We start from the raw sequence: 27,660 nt of genomic DNA, 5'->3' as shown, positions 1-27,660 counted from the left end.
AGCTGTGGGACAAGGAGGACACTCAAAGTTTAAATCCTTACAATAGTTGTTTAATGAAAACAAAGTGTTACAAAATAAATACTATTTATGGTTGGCATTTATTTCAGCTGGAGCCATGTATTAAGATTCTGTTACTACCTCTCTCTATCTATAATAGTCTGCCGTTCCCTTGCACAATACACATTGCTTTCACCCACACACTACTGTAATTCATTTCTGTAAGTAATGTTAGTGTGGTCAAATTGGCCTAGCCCTAGATTTTAATCTCAAGGCCTTTTCCATTATTGTATACAAGAATATAATCATATGTTTTTGTGTACAGCACGTCATCTTTTTTAGAAAGCATTTTTCTTGAATATTATGTCTCTTAAGGTGTTTGTCATATTTATGCAGACGAATAATCCAAATAACATATGGACAACACAATTAATAAAATAAGAAAAGTTTACGCTAAAGCTGTGAAAACGTTGCTAAACTCTGTGATGCAAACATTGATTATACATTTTGTCTAACCAAAAGCAGTTCTGACTAACTTACATGGCCGTGGTTTGGTTGGTATCAGCCATGGACAAATGTGTAACTCCGTAAAATTGTTTAATATCCTTCAATCCCAAAGTGACTGCCACAATTACACCAGGGATCCCTGAGGAATCACACACACGGTTTAATATCATATTAAATAATGCAACATTTCATAACTCAAGCATACATACTACAGTATACTGTCTTATCAAGATACTTCCAGTGATGCCTTAGAGGGGATTGATGTCAGAAAAGATTTATCCCTAACCTATAATACTGATCAGGTTATGGTGTCAATCACTTGAATTAAGGGTTTCGAAACGCTGTCACACTAAAACAGTTTGCTTTCCCCTTATAACACATGTACCTCCAAGTGGACCAGATAAGTGCAACAATCTTTCAATTTGTGATATAAGCGTGATAATTGGGATGAGCAGTCTCTATGGGTCACTTGACAAGAAAATTGTCCGAGACAATGCAATGAAAAAAATAAATGTTTAATGAAAAAACCTAATACTATGAAACATTTCCAAATTCACAATTTCAAATGTCTCGGACAATTTTCTTGTCAAGTGATCCATGGAGACTGCTCATGCCAATTTCCACTATCATCAACTGAAAGATTCTGACGAAAATAAGCACTTAGCTAGCCTGGAAATCCAGACCCTGACAGGCGCAGCAAATTTAATTTGCCAGCGCCTAGTGGCAGGTTTGGGAATGCCAGGCTAGCACTTAGCCGCTCCACTATCCCCTGCTGGTGATTTCTTTTAAGCATTTTCTGTGCCATTGCTCCACCCAGTGGTCAAACACACAGCTGCATACATTCTCAAGTCACCTGTGTATTATACATAAAACAACAATAAATGAGTAACCAGAAGGTGCCATTGCAGCACTCACCCCATCCAGCCAGAGAGAGTTTGACCATGTAGTGCTTGTATTGGGTGTTGAACACCTTGATAAGCAGAAGGTAGAGGTGAAATGCCTCTATGGCCATCCATGTGAAAGAGCAGAGCAGGGAGTAATGCAGGAGAGATGCCAAAAACACACACACCCAGTCTGGCTTGGCCGTGGCCCCCCACTCGGTTAGCAAGAAGGCTGAGTTAAGTAAAAACAAGGCCCCACTCAGAGATACATGGATGGACATGGAGTAATCCATTTTTTGTTTGCTGACAAAGAGAAAGAGGGGGAGACTACATCAGAATATAACAGTAAATACATGCTGAGGTAAGTTCAGTTTAAAACATCAACACGGGTGTGGCTGTGCCTTTTCCTAATGTGATACTGCAGCAGAATAATGATACACAACACACACAAGCTGAATCCTCATTCAATATCGGTCAAAACATTTTTTGGGGGAGGGGCTCATTTTGTCCTTCTTAAAGCTATATAGTGCGTAACTTCTGTTGCCCCCATGAGGAAATCTGAGGAATTGTGATCATACAAGGATTTTATTCCTTCTGCTGAGTGTCCAGGTTTTTTTTTTTTGCATTATTAAAGCAGCTATGAGTAACATTTAAATATCTTTTAAACAGCCTCATGTTTCCTCTGATAATCATAAATTACCTTTAACAGCAAACAAGACCATCGGTGCAAAGAAAGACGTTTTTATATAGTTTTTATTACTGCGTTTGGTCTGGTCGCACACCCAGTCCGATTTTCGGTTCGCTCGTGCAGGCTCTATGGTCACATATCCGTATTGGTCGCAGATTTCAGTGTGGAGCAGCAACGCGATTTGAGAAAGCCTATCCCTCCAGGTGAGGGAAGGGGAGCAGGAGCCTTGTTTGAGACAGTTATTTGTCGTCATAATGACTGATAACGGGGCTGAACCATCAAAGAAAAAAAAGAGAATGCAATGAAGAAAAGCTAAAAGGGAGAGTGATATGGGCTACGGGTGGGACGAGGGCGTTGCCAAGCAACGTGTATACAATTTCACGAGAGCGAAACTAGACTGCAGTGTTTACTCCTAAATGAATGAGCGGTTGGTACTAACACAAAGTTTGCTTTGCTTCACCATCATCAGATAACCATTATCTGAAATAGTCATTATTTACATCAACAACACAAACACATTACCTCATCGTGATCCATACTAACTGCCGTCTCTCGTTCATTCGCTTTCTGTGAGGACACGTAATCTTTCAGCTCCGTGAGAGAGAGTAGTTAGGTGACGCTGCTGCATCAACTCATTGCAATCAGGTGCAGGGCTGGACTGGGACAAAAAATCGGCCCTGGCATTTTTGGCCATGGCAGCCCACCATGATTATTTTTACGATATGTGGAGGCAGGGGCGTTGCTCCAAATTCTGGGCCCATACAGGAAGTCCTGATGGGCCCTCTGAGAGGCGGTCTTACAATACAAACATGTAAAAGCTATGTTTGTCTATAGTCCAAAACGTATGAGTGACTGGTCCCTCTCTGAGCCAGATAACAACACAATGTTTCTATTGATGAATGACCAAATCATTACGCGTATTTGAACACAACCCCTGGTCTAATGACTCTTAATAAACATGCACACACACAGTGTTTCTCACAGGAATTTGGGAGACTGTGTCGTGGACCCTCGACCTTCTAGGGGGGTCCGGGGGAATGCTCCCCCGGAAGATTTTTTTTCAAATGTTAAAGTAAAATTCATCAATCTGGTGCACTTTGAGGAGAAAACTAAGGCTAAATCAACTGTTTCCTATGTAAGCTATTTAGTACTATTTGCTGGAATAATTTATAGACACAGAATGACCAAAAAGCAGAAAGAAGAAATGTACATGTTTAAAAGCTTCGGGAATTTTTTTTCCTTCGTTTGTATTTTTTAATGGCCCAATATAGGCCCCTGATCTTCGTAGCCTCGAACAATGTTATATAAAAAATAACAAAAATGTACTGACGAATGAAAGGCCCATGAAATCTTTTTTTTTTCTCCCTAAATAACGTTTTTCTGGGCCTTCAAAGATCAGGGGCCTATATTGAGCCAGTAAAAAAAAAAAAAAAAAAAAAAATGTTTTTATTTCTTTGGGTGCAGCCCCCCTCTGCCTTGGGCCCCCCAAGCCTGTCCGCAGTCCGACGGCCCTGAACGTAACTGACCATCGTCAGATGCTCATAATTACCGAGTAGAAGTTGAATGCATGATAATACAATTCAATGCAGCCTCTGAATGGGCGGCCCTCTGCTGTGTGTGTGATTGGGCCAGGCCCAGCCTAGAACCACTCATAATGAGTAATGGCCTGGAACAAAGTTTTATTTAACTTTCAGGTGAAGTTGACAGCCTGCACGCACAATTATATGTCCATGGCACTCCCGATAGGGAAGGGCCCTTGGCTGTGTGACTTGGCCAAGGTTTTTTTTTTTTTTATAAATGGACCCGGCCCGGCCCAAAATGCCTGCCGGCCCGGCCCAAAATGCCTGCCGGCCCACCGGGCATTTGCCCGGTACGCCCGATGGCCAGTCCAGCCCTGATCAGGTGTGTGTAGCACTGACTCTCATTAGTTGATGCAGTGTCAAAACCACTCTCACGGAGCCGAAAAGAGTCCTCACACTTTCAACACACGGACATGCACTATATTGCGCCCTTCTCAGTTCACACTGGCACGAGCTAGAAAACAGCTTTGCGACAGCGGGCGTCGTAAAAATACTATCGCTTTTGCCCAAAGGGGACGCCAACGTGCCATGTTACTCGTAGTGGCTTTAACATTTTGTTGGCACTTTTTGAGCTCCTGCGCCAGTGTTTGGGGCAGACACCAGTTTGTAAACGCTGCCATACCGAGAAATACAGAGAGAGTTTTGTGTCAACTCATTTGGCAATGGCTTGAATGTAACTGACATTCATTTATATGAAAAGTTACGCATTACACAAATAAAAAAGGGAAACAACAACAACTGTAACGTTGACAGAGAAAAAACTGTGCTCATGTAGGATACCATCACTCCTAGTAGGAAGCTGATTGTGAAAATAGGTGCAGAGAATACATGTATACCTACCGACTGTAGACATATATGACAAGGGACAAAGCGGTGAAGAAGGCAGACAGGCTGCTGCCAATGTAACTGATGTATGACAAAATTTTCCAATGGACTTCAGCAATTGGATCTCTAATCTGCAGAAAAGATAGAATAGCAGTAAATATCTTCAAATCACAGGTTACTTTTACCAACATCTGGGAATATCTAGACATTTATCTGGTGATTTCTCATATTGGGATAAAAACCAGCACTAAGCAATGATGACCGAAGAACTATCAATGCATGTATTATTTTATATCCTGTATCCTTGTAGCATGAATAGGCTTGTCTAATTGGTTCATAAAGCATCAGAAGAGAGTCAGTCGAATGAAGTGAGGCTCCTTACCAGTAGCACGGCAAACGGTGTCGCATGGTTACATTGGCAAGTAACCTCAGTGTGGTTATCAATAGTTTTGTTGTAAGTCTCACATCCATCTGTTTTCCAGTGCCAATCTGGAAATGTGAACATGAGTGAACTTCTTCAGGCCTATTTATAATATTATGAATAAAACGTTTCTGGCCATTGCTTGAAAAATACATTATAATTCGTTACTCTAACATAAACTTTGATATTTTAAGCAGTCTTCAAATGCATTTATTTTTCTATACATTCAACACAATAATTGGGTCAAAAGTCATATAACTCAGACTATCCTTCTGATCTAATAGTCTCGCAGAGATGTTCACAAACAATTTTTTGTTACAAATGTAAAACATATAGATTGCTCAGTGCTTAAGTAAATGATAACTAGAATAAAATTCCAGTGTGCCGCTGTTTATCCTGCCATGAGCAAAAATTGATATACACCTACCATTCTCATCGAAATAGCAACACTGTAACCAAGAGTGATTCTGTAAAAACACAAAAATATAGGGCAACATTGAAGTCAACAATCAAACATTCTGCCCATTAGAGGCTTGTTTAAAAATATAAAAGTATGTTAAATACATACTACTAACAGCGGCATACTGTTAACAAATCCAATAACATCAAATCAATGCATAGTGAGGGGCATCTAAGTTTTAACCATGAAACTACAAATGCAACAAGCACATACGTCCATAGACTTACATCCATGTTTGTGTGTGGAAGAATTCTGAAAGTCATCTGTATTGTAGTATTCAGATTTTGAAGGTGTTGTCCACCCAGTAGCTCTATTCTGAGAACCATTGATGAGATGTCTTCCTCTTCAAACTAAAAGGAGACAGTTTCAGTGCAGTCAGGCGAGGACACAGAGAACCATAACATACCATACCTATAAATATTTAAAACTCCCATATTATACACTTTTCGGTACTATTATACACCATATTATATGGTCTTAGTGGTCCCTAATAAGTTTTTCTTTAATTGTTTGCTGAAAAAAACTTTCAGATAATTTATTGTACTATGCTGATGTTCAGCTAATCTCACAATGGCCTATTTTAAAAAAAAGAGCTGCAGCTCCCCTCGTAAATATACAATCTTTGAGCTCCCCCCGCCCCCTGTCCGGAAGCGAAGCCAGATACGCCTCGCCCTCTGTCTGTCAGGGCCGTGGACCAATAAGAAATAGGGGTGTGGGCTGCACAGTGGAAGCTTCTGGCTTTCCAGTTTGTGAGGTCAGAAACGAGGAGAATTCTGACTGGAGTATATTGGGGGGGAGGGGTGGGGGTTTCAGAAAGGGGGAGAGTGAGAAAAGGAGAGATTGTTATTTTTTTAAATATTTTGGCAGTCTCTAGGCACACCGTGGACCCATGGATATAATAGAACACATTTAAAAAGTGCATTTAGCATAATATGTGACCTTTTCAAACCCGTAATGACCAAATAAACTGCATAGGCCTATACAGTTTTGAAAAAGACTGCATTTTAACTGTAAATTACAGATTGAAATATGGGTTTGGATACTGGCTGGACGATGAACGATATCAATAATATATACTTGGAACTGGCTGTGCTGCATGTAGCTGACCAAAGCAATAATCCTCTTCTCCTGTGGCATGGCCTGCAGCTCATACACAGGCAGCCAAGAGTCGGGGACAAATGACTCGTTCTGAGGCAGCAGCTGAAAGTGGACATACGAAGATGATGTCACAAAGAAATGAGCATGCAGCACCATTCTATCTAAACCATCTCTTCTAAATGTTCTTCACAGCTTGTGTACCTGTGGAGCTGCTATGAGGATCCTGGGGTTGCTCCCTGTGGCGGTGAGGTTAGCCTCACTGACATTGATCATACTCAAAGACAATGCCTTCAAGTTGTAGTTTACGGAGTCTCCAGCAACGAGCAGGGAAGCTTCCATGATGTTATGAATGATCTGTCTTTCCACACTGCAGACAGACAACAAGCCGCATGCAAGAACCAGTTGTGTGAACAGATGTGCTCTTGTGTGGCATGTAAGAGTGATTAAGGAGAATTCTTGGTGCTTTTATGTTTTGAATTAAGTACAAATACAATTCACCAATGATCCAGACTTGTCAAATTTTTTATTGGCATATTGTTCTTACTCTGATAAATGCTTGATGGTTGTTATGCAGGCCATAAAACATCACCTAAAGCCTAAAACATATCCAATCCAGGTCAATGACTAAATGAACCAATCAAGTTCTGTTTTCCACTAACAGACGGAAAGTGGGGAGGGTCTGGTCTGACTGGAGGCTATTGACGACAACATGAACCAATCAGGAGCTGCCTTCCACTAACGGACAAACGTTAAGTCTGAAAGTGTGCTCTGATTGGCCTGGTCACTTTTTTGACCGGGCTCCTTCCCACGGATTTCAGATGAAGTCCAAACTGATTTGCGGGAGAGAAATTAGCCATGCTGCTTGCATCCCTAAAAACTATATGAACGAACAGATGTGTCCACAGAGCAGAAGATAGAGGAGTATGCCCACCTGCATCAGGCCTGACACTTACTTAATGAAGGTGGTCTTCACTTTATGGTTGCTATTGAAAAGCTCTGCACATGAATCCCTCATGAAGTGAAGTTGCATCATTTCCTCCTGTTCACAGCTCTTACTATTCAGCGAATGCAGCAGTTGCAAGATGGTGATTTCTTTGCACAAGTAAAAAGTGCAAGTTCTGTCTGAGATGTGAGAGAGAGGAATCAGACTTGAGATGTAAGCGGTCAACTTGAGAGAGATTGTAATAACTTACCTGATTTCATGGTGTACACAACCTTGGTAGGTGTTTGATGTGTTTCCACATCAGCCTCCAAACAAATGGATGATCCGTTGAGCCACTGATTGTTGCTGAAGGTGCATTGGGAAAAGCAGGGATATCCTTCCATTGTACATTTCACATTATCAGAGCCTGCTTCAGTGATGTTCGCGTGCGTAGTGATAATACTGATGTCGCCGTTTGAAATGTTGAGACAGACTGAACACAGAAACAGCAGAACACAAGTCAGTGTATCTGAGGTATCTTCAGTAACAAGTTTTGAATTATTTAGTTGCATGAGAAAAGTTGTATTCGCAACAGCAAACCATATTCAAAGACACAGCTTTTACTGACTTATGACCATGATTACATGGTAGGTAGTGCAGCCTTTTATTGACAAACTTGATTGTGAACACAGAAAGATGGTTTACATAGTACTTTAAGATCACAATGACATCTTATTTACTCTTCATCATTTTGTTTTTTGTGATTTAAAAGAAACTGAGGGTGGCAGGAGTTTGCTGAGGGTAATAGTAACTTACTGTAAGTACAATCAGGTGGCTTTCAATATTTGTACTTGGACTATGCAACAGAGCAGAAATATCTAGAAGAAACCAATCGATATCTTTTTAATGAATAATGAATGGATGCATTAATCTTTACTGAGAAAACCCACATTCGTACCTTGGTCAGCTAGAGATTCAGGTAGCAGCAGCAACAGCAGAAAGGGCACCATTGTACTTCGTCTGAATAGGGACTGATGGAATAAATAAGGCATATCTATTCAATCAGTCAATCAAGTTCATTTACATCCTACAAGGAAATACTTATGTGTAAAGTCTGACAAAATAAACAAAACAGAACAAAACTACACATATGACACCCTCTGCTAGTAACACTGCAGTTATTTTCTAAGCACTGCCATGTGTTTTACAAGTACAAATATTAAAAAGGTACACATATTACAAATATTAATTTACTCCAACAGTGGACAACACATTTCTAGTTCACCCATTCAGGAAATTATAGCCCTTGATATTATTGTCTTTCTCTGTTAAAAAATAAAAAACACAGCACAACACTGCAATAAATGATTTCAGCTTTCTTCTTCTTATTCACTTTATCTTATTTCGATCGTACATGCATGGAGACAGCACTCTAGTCTGCTATAGTATAAAAAGAGACAAACATTAATTCAATTCTCATGACGTTAACACTAGGAAAACTTTTTATCTAAACAGTTGCTATTGCTTCTTAAGATCGAAAAACGTCTTTAGTACAGTTCCACCAAACGGGAAATTTGAAGCCGAAATTTCAAACTTTTCTAGTCAGATCAAATGAATAATAAAGAAAAAAATAATAATTACGTTGTATTCTACTGTACAAAAAGATCACAGTTAAAGTCAAAATACACCACGATGATGAAGGAAAACATTTAACAAATACTTACATTAATCCTTTGTGGACATACATAAGTTCTCGTCTTACCTCTGCAGTGAACAGGATGTTAAAGCGAGACACTCGTGGGCCATGCTGGTTGGCTTATCTCATGATTGGAGCGTTAAAGGAACATACAGTACTGCCTGTGTTTGATCCGCTGGGGGTGTTTTTTTCATGGAAATCATTTGATTATTATTATTATTACAGTAACCAAATGACTGTGGTGAATTTGTTTTCCGAGTTCATGTGTTGAGAAGTGATGTCACAGTCAAATCTCCACTGCTACAGTAAACCGAGTCTGTCAACAGACATAGAACATCATATACAATTTTCTGATTGCACAATGCTATAGGTGTAGGCCACCAAACCCTTTCTCTCAGAGAATTTATGCTATATTTAGAATGTATTTAGCATACATTGTCTTTTCTTACTGCTATTCCCAGAGATCCCTTCAAAACTAAACTAGTCCCACATGTAAATCAACTCCCCCCTTTTGATATGTTCTTTATATTGACTGCTATGCCATGTTTAAATAATTGGCTGAACAGTGATCCAAAGCGTCTTTTTGTTTCTATTTCAGTTGCTACACTTTTCCAATTTCATGTCACTTACTGAGTGCCTGCACCTTTCTGGAAGAAATATAGGGGGCATACAGTAAAGACTCAATAACGTTTTTAGAGAAGAAGTCACAAAACAAATTTTATTGGAACGGTTACTGTTACAAAGTCACTTAGTTAGCATCAGTTAGCAGGTTTGCTTTTTTGTTGTACTTACAAATACATCATGATCTAATGCAAAAATAAAAATGGCAAAGTAAAGCATTTCTGGAAAAAGACAAAAAAAAATCTCTTGGTGTGTTGGGTCTATAGGCTTAGCTGTTGGTGCTGCGTGTTTCACTACTACTCATCTTAGTAGATGCTGAGTTTCCAATCTTCCTCATAGACATGACAAACCACAGGAAGATGAAGACACCTGAGTGAAACCAGAGAAGGAAACAGTAGTGTTAAACAGAGTGACGGAGGAGAGGACCATGCTGTCAAACATGCAAATACGACTGATACAAAAACTGTCAGGTCAGGTCTTATATCCACAGCACATCAAAAATTGTATTTCAATATTATGCAAAAAAAAATTCTTTGTAAATGGAAGTCTCTTACAGTAATTTGTTACTGACATTAAAATAATCTTGTCATGTTGGAATGTACATTTCTCAACCCGTGCCATGGTGAAAAGTTCAGAGACTTTGAACATGTATTGGAGGTAAAGGAAGCTATCACTTGGCTGTACAAATCTGTGTTTCTATTACACATTCACAGCGGGAGATTCCCAAGTTGGCCATTACAGTTCCTGCTCTTAACCATGTTAGATTGTACATAAATATGTGGAGCAATGTAAAAAGTTGCCATGTTCCGCTTACAGGCATTGTGGAAGTACCGTTGCCCAATCCACATCATGGTATTTTATAATATTAGTATTCACTGGCCTCACTAGACCTTTACATTACAGTAACATCAGCACAGGATGGACATGGACATGTGGAAGCGGGCTGTGCCGACCTTGCAGTGGGTTGAGGATGGCAAAGACGTAGAGGCCAGCAGTGGACAGTTGGCCGAATGAGAAGAAGATCAGGCCCCAGGTGATGCCCAGCAGAGTGGTGACTCCCAGCAGGGTACAGAGGCCTCGCTTGGCTCTGATGCGGTCACTCTGCCCTATCTGACATGCAAAACACAGTGTTAAAGGACACATTAGCAAGCCACAGTAAGAAGCTAGCTATGCAATGTACGGTAGGGTGAAAATGACATTTTTTAACACCTCCTGAGTGGAAGCAGATCTAGGATTATCTTCTGATCTCAGTAGTGACACATATTGCTTCTTCACCATGAGATCACTGCCATTAGTTGATGGATCAATACACTTTCTCACTTCTGTGCCAACTTATCCTACTGAAGTCATCAATATTGACAAATGGGTCAGGAATATATCATTTATTTAAAAAAGGACTCCTACAACAGCTAGCCACTCTACTTTCTAAACAAACATGACTAAATTGTGCATTTGTCAAGAACTATTTCCAGACACAGATACAAACACATCTGTTGCTGTACTGATTATGTAAAGTAGATATAAACTTAACTAAACTAATTACATTTGTGTGTGCTCATGGTCAAATGAAGAACATGTCATGTGGCAAATATGTGGCACAATGATGTGTTTTTGGTAGTTTTTGAACAACCATGTACTGTAGGTCTAGGGTCAAGATGGATCAATTATAATGGACTTTGAATACACAGACAATACTTTTTTGCCATTTTCATGTGATGCGTTCACAGCAAAGGATTATTATTACAATAGAATATCCCCAAAGGCTTTTTGAAAACAACAAGAGCAGAGTTGAATTACTGTATAGGTGGACTCAAACCTCTTTGCGATGGTGGAGGCTCAACACGCGTCTGACTGTCACCCCTAACATGACCACGTTAAAGATGAACACCAAGGAGAACACTCCCACTGTAGTCACCATCTTCACTGTGTCGTCTCCGATATAGCACCTGAAAAGCGAGGTAGCATAGATAAGGATTTATTCTCATACACTGCAAAAGCAAAATAAACCATCTCTGGAACTACAGGGGATACAGTGTCTAAACTCTAGACAATGCACATGCAAAACACATCATTAATGTCAGTAACTTATTAGCCTAGATTAAACATGCTGGCTAACTTGCCACAGCGTCTCCCTTACATTGTAGTGCTGTTAGGGTTAGAGGTCACAGGGACACGTCCGTATGATTCCCTGTCTATGACGACCACCAGGAACACAATGACTGCAGGGATACCTGAGAGACACAAGAATAAAACAGGGAATTGTTGCTTTTACTTAAAAGAGTCAGCTACTGTGAAGAAAGCTTCTTGTCAAAATCCCCTTTATTTCAAAATCTGTGAATATCTCCTTAACATCCGCTACCTGTCTGTACTGTGGGCACGCTGTAACAACAAAATCCAGTGTTAATACAGCTCTGTAAATGGGCATGTTGCCAGCTGTGGGCCCCCTTTGTATACATACCCTTTACATGCCAGTTTACAGAGCTTAGGCTGTGTATTTATACCAGATTTATATTCAACACACACAGTACAGTACAGTACAGTAGCGGATCGTGAAGAAATAGTTACCTTCAGATTTCGACAAAAAGTGATTTTGACAACGAGCAATCTCCAGAATCTCTGACTCCACCTTTCAATCACTCCAAAGTTTGTTGACTGATGCTGCAGCTTATAGGTCTCTGGTCTTGGCATCCCGTTCCTTACTCACCCCATCCTACCACGCTGAGTTTGAGCAGGTATCTCCTGATATAGATGTTGAAGACTCTGACTAAGAGAAGGTAGATGTGGAACCCCTCCAGGGCCATCCAGCTGAAAGTGGCCAGCAGGGAGTAGTGCAGAGAGAGGGCCATGTAAAGGCAAAGCCCAGTGGAGGACAGCGCTGCCACAGCCTGACTGGGGAGTAAGTGCAGGTTGAGGAGGATCAGAGCAATGGCCAGGTTGAGGTGGACCTTCATGGAGACATCTTCTCTGAGTTTTCTGACAAACAGGAGAATTAGTTAATCATAAGTGTCAAATTAGGCCTATTCCATTGTCATATCATAGTGGCGATAACATTAGCTCCAATAAAGTTGATAAGAGGAGCTAAAACAGTGATGGGAACAAGGACCGAAGGATGTGGGAGAGTAGTATAGATTAAAGGTATAGAAGGAAGAATGATAATGAAAAAGAAAGGAGTAATCCACAAGGGAAATAATGTGTTACCTGTTTGTGATGAAGAGCAGAACAGTGATGACCAGGGCAAAAAGAGAGAGACAGCAGCCAATCAGAGTGATGTAGCTCTGAACCTCCAGGTCAATAGGTGAGAGATCAGCTGTCACCTGCGCAGAAAGTTCAAAGATTACAATTTACTGTGAAACGTTGTATTTTACTCCATTACAGCCTATATTTGATAGGTGTAGTGAGTGGTGAAGCAGATACGCATTTACACCCAAACATGTTTTATCATGATCAATTGTAACACTTGATTTAGTTTGTATTAGCTTCTCTTTCAATAGCTTTAGTGTGAAATACCTTATGGCAGATAACTATGTTAATCTACAAGTATAGAAACCCCTGTGGGTAATGTCTATTTTCTATTTTTGATACTAATCATGTCAGTGATCCTTCAATACACCAGGATATTTATATACCAGCAATCTTTATACAAATTGTTGTATTTTACTACGTAATTTTGGCAATTTTTACTTTAAATCGCTATGTTTAGAATGGTTACTTTTTAAACGTGTGTGCCATCTAGTGGCAGTTTCAATAATGCTACACAGCAATGCAGACAGGGCTGTAAACTAACTTTTTGGCTCACCTGCCAAGGGGACCGGTAGATGAAAGAATCTACCGGCCAAGTACATTTTTTACCGGCCAAATCATAAATTGCCTCTTTTTGTTGCATATATACATCTGTTTCAGTACTTTTCATTGAGATAACAGTATTATATAGCAGTACATGCTTAGAAAAGAGGCCAAAGTAATATTTAGAAATACATTTTAATATTATATTAATTTAGTTTCATTCATTTCATTTCAAACATTGCACATTTAAAACTTTAACAGTGCAAAACTGTGACAAAGGAAACACTCATTTAGGGCTGCAACTAACGATTATTTTAATAATCGATTAATCGGTCGATTATTTTTTCGATTAATCGATGAATCGGATTAAAAAAAACAGTGCAGACTGCAGTGTCAAAACACCAGGTTATTGCTCCAATGTCCCGGAACAATTAAAAGTAATATTAAATGATAAAAAATGAATAATAAACCTAACTGGGATAACACAAAAAAAACATACAATGTATGATATACATTTATACAGTATAAGGGATGTCCATGGTAAACCAGTCGACGATAAGATTTTTAACCAGTAAATACTAACGGTTAAAACAATTAAATCATCTTAATTTCTCTCAGATGACAGGAGATCATTAATTTTTATGGATAGTGATACCATTTGAGACTCCTTAACGATTCAAGTCTTTATTGATATCACTATTGATACTTTTCTATTATTTTGTTGAAATAGAACTTGTATTATTGCTTTAATTGCTGATATGATCATAGCTCAAGATAGGACATTAAACAGGTCATAATTCCATCTTTACTATCTATTTTATATTGGTGGGAAAATCGCCAAAATCTAAAAAAAAATTTTTTTTGTGTTGCATTTGAACACATCAATCATATTACTGAGCCGGCCTGAACACATCACAGTTGACATGTTTGCTACTTTTTTTAAGCTAACTAGCTATATCCTTCCGATTTTAACATGGATTTAAAAACTGGATTACTATTTAACTGACGGGACTTTCTACACCGTTCGGTTGTGTGATTACTGCCGCTGCTTTGAATGACTGTTGTTGATGCGCCGATGCCGACTCTCCGAGCCCGTCTGCACACAGTCTGCAGCAGCAGCAGCTGACAGAGTTTTTTTGGACTAGACGGATACTGAGTTGAAGGAGTTTTTTTTAACCCAAATACAGCAAAGGTACAACACTTTTATATAGGCCTACAGTCCAGTGTTAGATATGACCAAAAAAATACAAGCTGTGGCCGCTCACACTACAGCTTTCCCGCACCGCTTCACGTGCGGAAGGCTCGCTGTGGGTGTGCATGAACCTGTCGGCGGCTGGATGTAAACAGTGCCGCGCCTGCAAGTGATTTATTAATCGCGCGACTCAACGAATCGATGACCAAATTCGTTGCCAACGCTTTTACTAATCGATTTTATCGATTCGTTGTTGCAGCCCTACACTCATTACTTATTACTCGTCAGAACTAAAAATGGGACCAATCCGATCCAGTATCTATTTAGAGCTCCATTGCTGCGCTCGAACTGCTTTTGCTGCGCCAAAACTTTTAAAGAGCGGCGTTCTTCACATTCTATGGCGGTGACGCGCACGCTACGTTTCTTCGGGGGAACTTATTTTCTACAGCGGTGACGTCGGGGGAGTTACTTCAGTGTGACACACAACAAATCACCAGTTTAGCTTGACGTTTGCTACCGTCATAATTTATCAGTTTACAGCTACTGCAATGTTTTGTTCTATCATGCATAATTTATCGCAAGAGCACGACCATCGGGACAAACTTTTACCCGCCCCAGTGGCATGTATCCCTCCCAAATTAAGTCGCCAGGGGAATATTTTGGTCGCATTTGGCGAGTGGCGACCGCTAGTTTACAGCCCTGAATGCAGACTTTCAAGATCTCTATAAGAATATACCTCTGAATGACATGTTTGTCAAAATCATGTCAGCCATAGGCTATGGACTTATGTTTTGTTCAACAACAGCATTTTACTGCTGAAATAGTAGGTGGCTCATTTCCTCAAACCATATATGAACCCATCATCCTTCAGTTAATTCAAAATCACCAAATTGCAGATAGATATATAGAGATAGACATACTTGACAGGAAGGGTATGAAACAGTGTAATTTTAGAAGAAACTATAGACTAAAACTGTCATGGAATTACTCACTTTAGATTCAGTCAGTACTTGAGTAAATGTGCTTAAATACAGTCCACAACCGGTAATTGTAATACACCTTTTTTGCCAAATATGTTATATTATTGTATTTTATAATATTAATATATTTATATATATATTTTTTTTTTATGGTTCATTACCATGAACACAACATTACACATATATTAAAAAACATAGCCCTACATGAAAACCGTTTCACATGCTCTTCTACAGGATATGAAGTCTCAACAGTGGGAGCGCTGTAGGTGCGGTATTTTTGGACCTGAGCAAAGCATTTGATACTGTTAATCATAGCGTGCTGCTCTCAAAAGTGTCCAATTTGTATTTGTTTGTGGAAACAATGAAATGGATGGAGTCCTACCTCACTGGAAGAAAACAATGCACCAGAGTTGGGGATAGGACTTCATCTTTCATTGGCTGCTCTGTTGGTGTCCCGCAGGGCTCAATTTTAGGACCTTTGTTGTTTAGCTTATATGTAAATGATCTGCCACTTGTATGTCCAGAAGTGGACGTACAAATGTATGCAGATGACACGGTCATCCTCGCACATGGAAAGAACAGATGTGAGGTGGCCGCCAAATTAACAGAAGCAATGGCCAAAATTTCTGATTGGCTCTCAAAGTCCTGCCTGACACTCAACATCAGTAAAACAGCATGCAGGTACTTTCATAATAGGAACAATGGAAATCAGCCTGATATTATTGTTAATGGAGAAAGGATCCAGACTGTTTCACATTTGAAATATTTAGGAATAACAATCGACTCGCAGCTCTCATTTAAGAAACATGTGAAGCAGGTGTGTAATAAAGTCAAATTCAATTTAAGGAATTTTAGGTACATCAGGAACCAGCTCCCTCTAGATGCAGCAACACTTTACATGCACTCCATGATCTTTTCACACATCTCATACTGTATTACAAGCTGGTCACAAACTGGAAAAACAACACTTGCTCCACTGCAAACACTTTACAAACAAACACTCAAGGTTCTGGACAAAAAGCCATTACGATACTGTAACATAATTCAAAGACATAATCTCATGACTTTTGTTAGTTTTGTGTTTCTTGCGGATGTATGTTTAGTTTATAAAATAATTAATGATTTGGCCGCTCCTCCATTAAAGGAGTTTGTGTCACTGCGCACAGACAATAGGGTAACTAGAACGTCTAACAGAGGGGACTGTGTAGTACAGCACAGATCCACTGAGTTTGGTACATCCGCTTTTTCAGTTAGAGCCACCAAGTCTTGGAACTTAGTACCAAGGGACATAAGAGAGTGGAACACCTTTGCTGGTTTTAAATGTAAGATGAAGTCATGCCTGAAATTAACCCAAGCATGTACCCATCATGCATATATTGTTTTCTTAATGTTGTGATGTCCTGTTTTCTTGGTGTCTTACTGTTGTGATGTTGTTGTTGTTGTTGTGGTGTCCTAAATGTTGTGATTTTACTGTTCGTATTGTGTTGTTGTGTTTTACTGTTGTGAAATTGTGTGTTATTGCTTTTATACTTCAGTGTTAGGTTCCCATCTTGACAGAGATGTAATACTCTGTTTCCTGCCCAGGGACTACAGATGAAAATGAGTTTATAGCTAACTCTGGTACTGCTTATGTGCTGTGCATTGTCCCTGCTAAACAAACAAACAAACAAATAAACAAATAAATAAATAAATAAATAAACGAACGTATCTCTTTGTATGATGGCTGAGCTTACCATTAGCACACCGAAGTATGTGAGGTGGTCAGAGGAGCAGGTGACTTCATCCTGACCACGTTCCCAGCTGGTTCCGCAGCCTTCATTGCTATAGTCTAGTAAGTCAAACAAACAGATCCATTACACATGTTTAATGTTTCCATCCCATTTGATTTACATCAACTCAATTTGTCTGTCACGGATGAAACCACAAAACCATAATGAATTAAAATGTCCATCTTTATAACAAAATACTATTGCTGTTATTATTCATGACAGATTGTGATGCCTAGTTACTCACTCTTTGTTGAGAAATCCAAGAACACACATCTGGGTTCTTGTGTCTCCTGTGGCACAACAATGAACCAAGTTTCTATTAAGTTTCTTTAGTTTGTATTACATTTGGGGCTTTTGGCGGGCCACAGATACAAATATAAAAGGTTACAGAAGTTATGGCTGTGGGAAATTAGTTGTGAAAAAAGGTTTATTTACATGTATGCCCGTAGTAAGGTTTATTGTGATGTTGACCGCCTCCTGTAGTCCTGAAATATTCTTGCCCCGTACACTCAGGCCAACCAGTCTTCTCTCATATATATATGATGTCTACAGTAAAACATACAGTCAACCAGTTAATTTGACAGTTAATCCAAGACAACAATTGTGTAACATTTGAAATACCTTTACTGTGTTAAAAGGAGTCAGTCGTCCTAGAAATTAACATTGTATAGAAATGTTGTGATTCCTCTTATCAGATCCTCTTTTTACCAACCCAGCTCAAACCTTGTTTGCTTTTCTATGTGGCACACCCACTCCATTTACTAAATGGAGAGCGCTAGACTGGCAACACAATTATTATCAATGATGCTTTAGGGTGGATTTTTCCTTTAACCACAAAAGACAAAAAAAAGTGTATTCAAAGTTTAAATGTAATGGTTTAACTGCAACTATTTGGTTTATTTCTAAAAATGTAAGGAACATTCACAACTGAGTAAAATACCACACTCTAGTTTAAAACATGTCCCTGATCTATTGTTCAAAGTTGAACCAAGGGATAGCTTTGCAAAGCGATTTGGACTACTTGGATCATTTGGTTTTTATTTAAAAATGGTTGGTTTAAATAGATAGGTATAACTGGGAGTGTAACATCTGGGGCCGTATTCACAAAACATTTTACGGCTAAGAGTAGGTCCTAACGTGCTGATTTAGGAGTAACTCTCAAAAATAAGGGGCGTTTCACTCCTAATTTTAGGACTCCTAACTTTTTAAGATAAGTGTAATTCACAAAGCATTTTAGCGCTAAAACTAGCTCCTCGAGAGGACTCCTAAGTCACTAAGAGTAAATCACAGACAATCATTTGATGGTGTTTTGGAGAGATGTAATGATAGTGAGCTTTACAAAGGGTACCTTAATAGCTTTAAGGGTTTAATGATCTTAGTAAAGCTATATTTAGAAAGTATAGACACATTTATATTTATTATATTTATATAAAAACATATTTATTAAGTTCCTTTTCCTGCAGTTGCTGTCGGTTTACGATGCACTGAAAGTTACTGTTGGTGTCACGTTTGGGTTTAATTTGTTACTAGAGTAGGCCTAAATTCCACAGGTCCGCTACTGTATAGTTGCGCGTCTCGCCTTTTTCCTTCCGCATGCACTTTACGATTTCGCCGGCTGTTGTTTCTAAATTGTGAATTTCCTGGTTTGTCGTTGTCTGACTATTGCTGCATAGTCCGCCATTGAGAGAAATACAGTGAGAGTGCATGGCGTGCAGCTCTTCAATGAGGATATGTTTCCGATTCAAATCATTGTAAAATTTAAAATGAATAGACCTATGTGGCGCTATTGTAGGTTAATTGTGAACGAATGCGTGGGAAACTGTAGGAGCCGATTTGTTCCCCATAGCTTGACCAAGACAACACACAAGGGACTTCAGACTGGACTCTTTGTATCAGTATTCCAAGTTTATTGCAGGGATTCCATCAGACAATATAGAGGATTTCAGAGTGAGCATCGAAGCAGCGGGCTGACAGCCGCGTGGCACCTACTCGATTAGTTACAGAACAGTGTCTTATATTCTCATGTGTGGGGGGTATCAAGTGTATTATATCTACAAATAGACAGATACTAGTCCTTCTAGGGGGTGCTCTCATTCTTCCCCAGTGACCTCAACCTTTAACACATACACGGTCAGCAAACTTTTGATATTATAGACTATTCAAATCCACCACAAAACCCTGCAGTATCTTGGTTTCATGTTAAATCAGTGTCACTTGTCAATAATTGTATATAAAACTCTTTACTTTAATACAGCGACACGATATGGATATCTCTCACAGTGTTTCTATCATAAATTCACTCTTAGCTCTCATTCCCTCTCAGCCAATCACTGTGGGCATAGAAGGTATGAACATGACATCATCCATAGCAACAGGGTCAACCCCGCCCTCTAGTCTTAGCTTAGGAGTCCCTCCCATTCCTTAGTAAAAGTTGGTCTTATCAGCTTTGTGAATAGGTTTTAAGAAATTACTCCTTAATAAGAACTTTTAGTGCTCCTTAGGAGTACTCTTAGCGCTAAGATAAAATGTTTTGTGAATACGGCCCCTGATTACTTTAATTGTGTTGCTTTGTACAGTATAAGCTGCAATCTAGTGCTTAGTGGCATACACATGTACAATCTCAGAGGAGATCATGTCTGTATCTGTAATACGATAGTAAATTAAACGGCATCAGCAATCAAAATAACAAATAGGAAACAAGACCCAGGCTGGGCCATTTAAAAATATCAATAGAATTTTAATATGTTTAATTACGATGATCCATGAGTGATCTTTTAACTTGTGTTTGCAATGTCAATACGTATAGGCTGTGGGACAATAGTTCTTCCAATTATTTCTACCAAATTTTACATAAGTAAGTCTTGTCCCTGACCTCGTTTGTCTCTGGCAATGTAAGCATGGCAAACACAATTGTGGTGTCTGACCCAGCATCCAACTCTCTTGGCAGTTGAACCCACACTTTGCTGTTGGTGACGGTCTTGTCTGTCATTGCCTATATCAGAGGCAGTGAGCCAGAAAAACATTCAATGTTAATATTTCCAACAGAATAATGAAACGCTCACAGTTACAATCGTGTCTTACATCAACACAATAGCAGGGAAATAACTCCAACATTCCAACAAGCACACTTCATAATATAATGTAACCCTATGGGTAATTCACACACTAATAGCACAATAGGAATTTCTGAATTGGAATTATTAGTCTTTTGACATAACTTACAAACATGTTTGATTTGTCGGAACGTCAAGACGGGACGAAGACTTACTGAAATAGGGTCGGATGACCACCTCACACCAAATGACTGAGATTACGAGAACGTACCAGAACTTGAGCAAGACTTTCTTGATTTCCGTCCGACATTGTAAATTTGTCTGCGAATATCAAATCGCGTCAGAAGTCGTTTGGTGTGAGGTCAGCATCAGTCTCCAATTCAGATTAAATGTAGGTTACCCTTACCTCATTCTCACTAGCATAAATGTCAAGGCCTGTGAAAGGGCCTTTGGATTTGTGCAGGATGGCCAACAAAGAGCTGCTATTTATGGATGTAGTCTCATTCACTTCCGTTTCCTGTAGAAACTGTGCTAGGCTCTCGATGGCCCTGGTTGAAAAGGACACAAACATACAAACACTGATCATTCTGATTTACAAATGTTTTTCTTAATTAAAGATGCTGCAAGGAACTTTGTAAACTAGCGGCCCCTTTGGACAAAAGCGGTAGTATTTTTACGATGTCAGCTGTCTTAAAGCTGTTTTCCAGCACGTGCCAGCCGGTGCCAGTGTCCCTCAAATAGGTCTACTGTATGTCCATGTTGAAAGCAAATTAACGAGACATGGCAGGATGGATTCACGATTAATGCAGTGTATGACCAGGACAAATGCATTACTAAAAACTATATAAGAATATTATTCTTTCCACTGATAGTCTTGTTCGCTGTTACAGGTCATTTATAATATTCTAAGGAAAAATGGGACAGTTTAAAAATACTGAAAAAGTTCCTAATAGACGATTAAATTCTCATTAATAGACCACAACACAGAATCTTAAATCCAACCCCCACATATCTTGTGATGGGCAATTTTTTCTTTAAGTGCTCTCACAATCATTAAACAAATCCTAACAGTTATACAATTCAATTTAAAACATAATGTAATTATTACTCAAGAGTGTTGTGGTAGTTTCCACTTTTCAAGATGTTGTTGACATCTTCTATGCAAGTGCTTGCAACTCCTGTAGAATAAAAATAATAATGAATTGACTTGTAAGATACGAATAAATAATAAAAGGTTTAATTAAAATAAAAGTTTCTCACCTTGTATGTTTTTCTTTTTGCACTGTGTTTGAACGTGACTGCAACCTCCATTTTGACAATTACCTAAACCATGTCCTTTATCGTTACAGGTGATGTCATAAGATACCAAAGACAGGACCACCCAACAGAGCAACCACCACTTCATTCTGTCAAGTAAAGAGGATTCATTTAGAACATAAACCTGTCTTCACTGTGTTAACCAACACATGTCAAACCATAATATGGTAAAGCATTAATCATTACATCTGACTTTAACATTGAAAAAAAGAATCACCCCACCACATATATTGATCTTAACTGGGACCAGTAGGTATTACTCAGCCATAACATCAAACTCAATATAAATACAACATAGTTCCATTAGATGGTTCTGACTTTAAGAGAAAAAAAACATGGCCTACCTTTTAATGTGAATTTACCCCTGTACAAATTATTTAATCTGAAGATAAAACAGACTAGAGCTGTTAAAGATTTAACAAATACTTACATTAATCCTTTGTGGACATAAAGAAGTTCTCGTCTTACCTCTGCAGTGAACAGGATGTTAAAGCGAGACACTCGTGGGCCATGCTGGTTGGCTTATCTCATGATTGGAGCGTTAAAGGAACATACAGTACTGCCTGTGTTTGATCCGCTGGGGGTGTTTTTTTCAAGGAAATCATTTTGTTATTATTATTACAGCAACCAAATGACTGTGGTGAGTTTGTTTTCCAAGTTCATGTGTTGAGAAGTGATGTCACAGTCAAAACTCCACTGCAACAGTAAACCGAGTCTGTCAACAGACATAGAACATCATATACAATTTTCTTTTTTAAATACATGTCAGCACTTTTCTGATTGCACAATGCTATAGGTGTAGGCCACCAAACCCACACTCTCAGAGAATTTATGCTATCTTTAGAATGTATTTAGCATACATTGTCTTTTCTTACTGCTATTCCCAGAGATCCCTTCAAAACGAAACTAGTCCCACATGTAAATCAACTCCCCCCTTTTGATATGTTCTTTATATTGACTGCTATGCCATGTTTAAATAATTGGCTGAACAGTGATCCAAAGCGTCTTTTTGTTTCTATTTCTGTCGCTACACTTTTCCAATTTCATGTCACTTACTGAGTGCCTGCACCTTTCTGGAAGAAATATAGGGGGCATACAGTAAAGACTCAATAACGTTTTTAGAGAAGAAGTCACAAAACAAATTTTATTGGAACGGTTACTGTTACAAAGTCACTTAGTTAGCGTCGGTTAGCAGGTTTGCTTTTTTGTTGTACTTACAAATACATCATGATCTAATGCAAAAATAAAAATGGCAAAGTAAAGAATTTCTGGAAAAAGACAAAAAAAATCTCTTGGTGTGTTGGGTCTATAGGCTTAGCTGTTGGTGCTGCGTGTTTCACTACTACTCATCTTAGTAGATGCTGAGTTTCCAATCTTCCTCATAGACATGGCAAACCACAGGAAGATGAAGACACCTGAGTGAAACCAGAGAAGGAAACAGTAGTGTTAAACAGAGTGACGGAGGAGAGGACCATGCTGTCAAACATGCAAATACGACTGATACAAAAACTGTCAGGTCAGGTCTTATATCCACAGCACATCAAAAATTGTATTTCAATATTATGCAAAAAAAAATTCTTTGTAAATGGAAGTCTCTTACAGTAATTTGTTACTGACATTAAAATAATCTTGTTATGTTGGAATGTACATTTCTCAACCTGTGCCATGGTGAAAAGTTCAGAGACTTTGAACATGTATTGGAGGTAAAGGAAGCTATCACTTGGCTGTACAAATCTGTGTTTCTATTACACATTCACAGCGGGAGATTCCCAAGTTGGCCATTACAACTAACCATGTTAGATTGTACATAAATATGTGGAGCAATGTAAAAAGGTGCCATGTTCCGCTTACAGGCATTGTGGAAGTACCGTTCCCCAATCCACATCATGGTATTTTATAATATTAGTATTCACTGGCCTCACTAGACCTTTACATTACAGTAACATCAGCACAGGATGGACATGGACATGTGGAAGCGGGCTGTGCCGACCTTGCAGTGGGTTGAGGATGGCAAAGACGTAGAGGCCAGCAGTGGACAGTTGGCCGAATGAGAAGAAGATCAGGCCCCAGGTGATGCCCAGCAGAGTGGTGACTCCCAGCAGGGTACAGAGGCCTCGCTTGGCTCTGGTGCGGTCACTCTGCCCTATCTGACATGCAAAACACAGTGTTAAAGGACACATTAGCAAGCCACAGTAAGAAGCTAGCTATGCAATGTACGGTAGGGTGAAAATGACATTTTTTAACACCTCCTGAGTGGAAGCAGATCTAGGATTATCTTCTGATCTCAGTAGTGACACATAGTTGATGGATCAATACACTTTCTCACTTCTGTGCCAACTTATCCAATATTGACAAATGGGTCAGGAATATATCATTTATTTAAAAAAGGACTCCTACAACAGCTAGCCACTCTACTTTCTAAACAAACATGAGTAAATTGTGCATCTGTCAGGAACTATTTCCAGACACAGATACAAACACATCTGTTGCTGTACTGATTATGTAAAGTAGATATAAACATAACTAAACTAATTACATTTGTGTGTGCTCATGGTCAAATGAAGAACATGTCATGTGGCAAATATGTGGCACAATGATGTGTTTTTGGTAGTTTTTGAACAACCATGTACTGTAGGTCTAGGGTCAAGATGGATCAATTATAATGGACTTTGAATACACATACAATACTTTTTTTTCCATTTTCATGTGATGCGTTCACAGCAAAGGATTATTATTACAATAGAATATCCCCAAAGGCTTTTTGAAAACAACAAGAGCAGAGTGTAATGAATTATAGGTGGACTCAAACCTCTTTGCGATGGTGGAGGCTCAACACGCGTCTGACTGTCACCCCTAACATGACCACGTTAAAGATGAACACCAAGGAGAACACTCCCACTGTAGTCACCATCTTCACTGTGTCGTCTCCGATATAGCACCTGAAAAGCGAGGTAGCATAGATAAGGATTTATTCTCATACACTGCAAAAGCCAAATAAACCATCTCTGGAACTACAGGGGATACAGTGTCTAAACTCTAGACCAGGGGTGGCCAACCCGCGGCTCGCGAGCCGCATGCGGCTCTTTGCCCAGCTTCGAGCGACTCTTCAGTTCATATCAAATTATGTGATTATAATTTTTTTTTTTATACTTTTTTTTTGTGTGGGTCTATGTGTGTGCATGTTCGCAAACGTTTCATGCGGCTCTTACGTTCGTTTTACATGTTGTCTATTATTTATTTTTTTATTGTATTAATGTGTAGGCCCTATGTGTATGCCTGTTCGCAAATGTTTAATTGAGGACGCAACATAACGTTCGCAAACGTTTGGTGCGGACGCAACATAAAACTGCCCGCTCAGCTTGGAGGGAGGTTTTCCGTGAGTAAACTATTTGTGTCAAGTTCGCTCTGAAACAGAGTGGGAGAGTTCATATTTTTTGTTGAACGTTATGCCAAGCCATTCTGCCTTATATGCCAGGTGTCATTTGCGCATTTCAAGGCTTCAAATCTTCAGCGCCACTTCAACTCTCTCCATGCTAAAAGTAAGTCCCACAAAGCAACATGCATAGTAAGAGAAAAACGCTATTTTAAATTGTTATATTTTTGTTTGTGGACTTGGTTGAACTGAGAGTTTGTGTGTGAGGCAGTGCACACAATGTTCATTGTTGAAAATGACTGCCCTGTCGTCATTAGTCCAGTCCTGTCATTATCACAGGGGCGGCCTTAACGATCTGGGGGCCCGTTTCAAGTCCTAGTGTGGGGCCCCCTGTTTTTTTGTTTGTTTTTTTTTAATAAATAATGCTTGTGCATGCATGTGCAAGCTCCCCGCGAAAATAAAAACGCCCCCCCCCCCTGAACTCTTACTGGCCACCCCAGTGCCCCCCCCCCCCAGTTCAAATGTTATTTTTTATTTTGATTTTATTTTTTTAATTAAATTTTTTTCCTGATATGTATCCTAGTTCAGAGATGATATGTATTATTTTTTCTTTCTTAACTTTTTTTGATAGGTAGTTGCCAAGTTCATCACACAAACACTCCAATCCACTGATATGAGATCAGTGATCAGAGATCAGTTTGCAATTTTCAATTACTAAATTAATGGTAGGACTGTGGCCACTAGAACTGGTCTCTGGTCAGCTAAGGTCTTGAAAACAGCATAAGTGTGCTTGTGACATGCGTGCCACCCATGCATGTGTATAGGCACGTGTCCCAGCAGATTTTTGAAATCTGAATAAAAAAATTAAAGTTTGTAGTTAGCGAGTGTAACATGTTCTTAGCAAGGGCAGACTTCCATAAATAAAGGTTTATTTGGTAACACTTTACAATAAGGTACACAAAATTGTAGTAGCTACTACATACCTACTACATAGATATGTGTTACCTACTACATAGGGTTTTTTTTTTGTGCTACCTATGTGTTAGGTAGCACAAAAAAAAACCCTATGTGTTAGGTAGCACATAGGTTTTTTTTTTGTGCTACCTATGTGTTAGGTAGCACAAAAAAAACCCCTATGTGTTACCTACTACATAGGTTTTTTTTTGTGCTACCTATGTGTTAGGTAGCACAAAAAAAACCTATGTAGTAGGTAACACATAGGGGTTTTTTTTGTGCTACCTAACACATAGGTAGCACAAAAAAAACCTATGTAGTAGGTAACACATAGGGTTTTTTTTGTGCTACCTAACACATAGGTAGCACAAAAAAAACCCCTTATGTGCTACCTAACACATAGGGTTTTTTTTGTGCTACCTAACACATAGGTAGCACAAAAAAACCTATGTAGTAGGTAACACATAGGGTTTTTTTTTTGTGCTACCTAACACATAGGTAGCACAAAAAAAAACCCCTATGTGCTACCTAACACATAGGGTTTTTTTTTGTGCTACCTAACACATAGGTAGCACAAAAAAAAACCTATGTAGTAGGTAACACATAGGGTTTTTTTTGTGCTACCTAACACATAGGTAGCACAAAAAAAAAACCTATGTAGTAGGTAACACATAGGGTTTTTTTTTGTGCTACCTAACACATAGGTAGCACAAAAAAAAAACCTATGTAGTAGGTAACACATAGGGGTTTTTTTTTTGTGCTACCTAACACATAGGTAGCACAAAAAAAAACCCTATGTGCTACCTAACACATAGGGGTTTTTTTTTTGTGCTACCTAACACATAGGTAGCACAAAAAAAAACCCCTATGTAGTAGGTAACACATATCTATGTAGTAGGTATGTAGTAGCTACTACAATTTTGTGTACCTTATTGTAAAGTGTTACCGTTTATTTTTTTAGCAAGATATTTGGTCAAAAGCTAGTGGTCATCCGTCCCTCTGTCCAGTTGTTAGGCATCTGGCTGCTAGCAAGTTATGTTGTCTTGCTAATTTTACTATTCATCTGAGCTGAAATAAATATTGACTTTTTCCTTTATTATCTTCGCGAGAATGCACCAGAATGCTTAGATTACATGTTAAAAACACAAAAAAATCTTCTGGGGGGGGATGCCCCCAGACCCCCCTTCAGGGGTTTAGTTTTCTGACAAACATTACAATGGATACTAACATGATTTGGGAATTTGGGATTATAAATCATCTTTGAATTGGTTGTACAGCATATCACATTCTATTCATTCAGGGGTGGATGGCCACCCCACTCTAACTCTGTGGCCCACCTTGGCCACCCCCAGTCAAAATGTACCCGTGTGTACCCGTGTGTACGATGTGGCTCTTTGCAGTAACACAGTAAAAAATGTGGCTCTTTGTCTCTGACTGGTTGGCCACCCCTGCTCTAGACAATGCACATGCAAAACACATCATTAATTTCAGTAACTTATTAGCCTAGATTAAACATGCTGGCTAACTTGCCACAGCGTCTCCC

General features: G+C 39.1%; 2 protein-coding genes across 2 annotated transcripts; both read right to left on the bottom strand.

Moving 5' to 3' along the window:
• Nucleotides 1-9,964: 9,964 nt before the first annotated feature.
• On the bottom strand, nt 9,965-21,784 carry LOC307265076 (adhesion G-protein coupled receptor G2-like; the record flags this gene model as incomplete). The annotated part of the gene is made up of 13 exons (XM_080046646.1): nt 21,734-21,784; nt 21,582-21,651; nt 20,880-21,021; nt 20,293-20,412; nt 17,856-17,966; nt 17,665-17,710; nt 17,385-17,479; nt 12,895-13,010; nt 12,401-12,669; nt 11,834-11,927; nt 11,513-11,642; nt 10,650-10,806; nt 9,965-10,065 (listed from the first exon to the last, which is right to left on the bottom strand). Exons 4-13 carry the CDS (start codon nt 20,407-20,409, stop codon nt 9,965-9,967), a joined length of 1,236 nt encoding a protein of 411 aa, XP_079902772.1. The 5' UTR covers nt 20,410-20,412; nt 20,880-21,021; nt 21,582-21,651; nt 21,734-21,784.
• Nucleotides 21,785-23,071: 1,287 nt separating this feature from the next.
• On the bottom strand, nt 23,072-24,701 carry LOC307264968 (adhesion G-protein coupled receptor G1-like; the record flags this gene model as incomplete). The annotated part of the gene is made up of 3 exons (XM_080046537.1): nt 23,072-23,205; nt 23,781-23,937; nt 24,600-24,701. The coding sequence occupies 3 exons, from the start codon at nt 24,699-24,701 to the stop codon at nt 23,105-23,107; spliced, it is 360 nt and encodes a 119-aa protein (XP_079902663.1). The 3' UTR covers nt 23,072-23,104.
• Between the last annotated feature and the right edge of the window lie 2,959 nt (nt 24,702-27,660).

The sequence above is a fragment of the Ammodytes marinus genome (genome assembly GCF_949987685.1).
Source record: "Ammodytes marinus genome assembly, chromosome: 1".
Taxonomy (NCBI): Eukaryota; Metazoa; Chordata; class Actinopteri; order Uranoscopiformes; family Ammodytidae; genus Ammodytes; species Ammodytes marinus.
The sequence above is the reverse complement of the archived record's forward strand: the minus strand, read 5'-3'. Positions and strand labels throughout refer to the sequence as shown.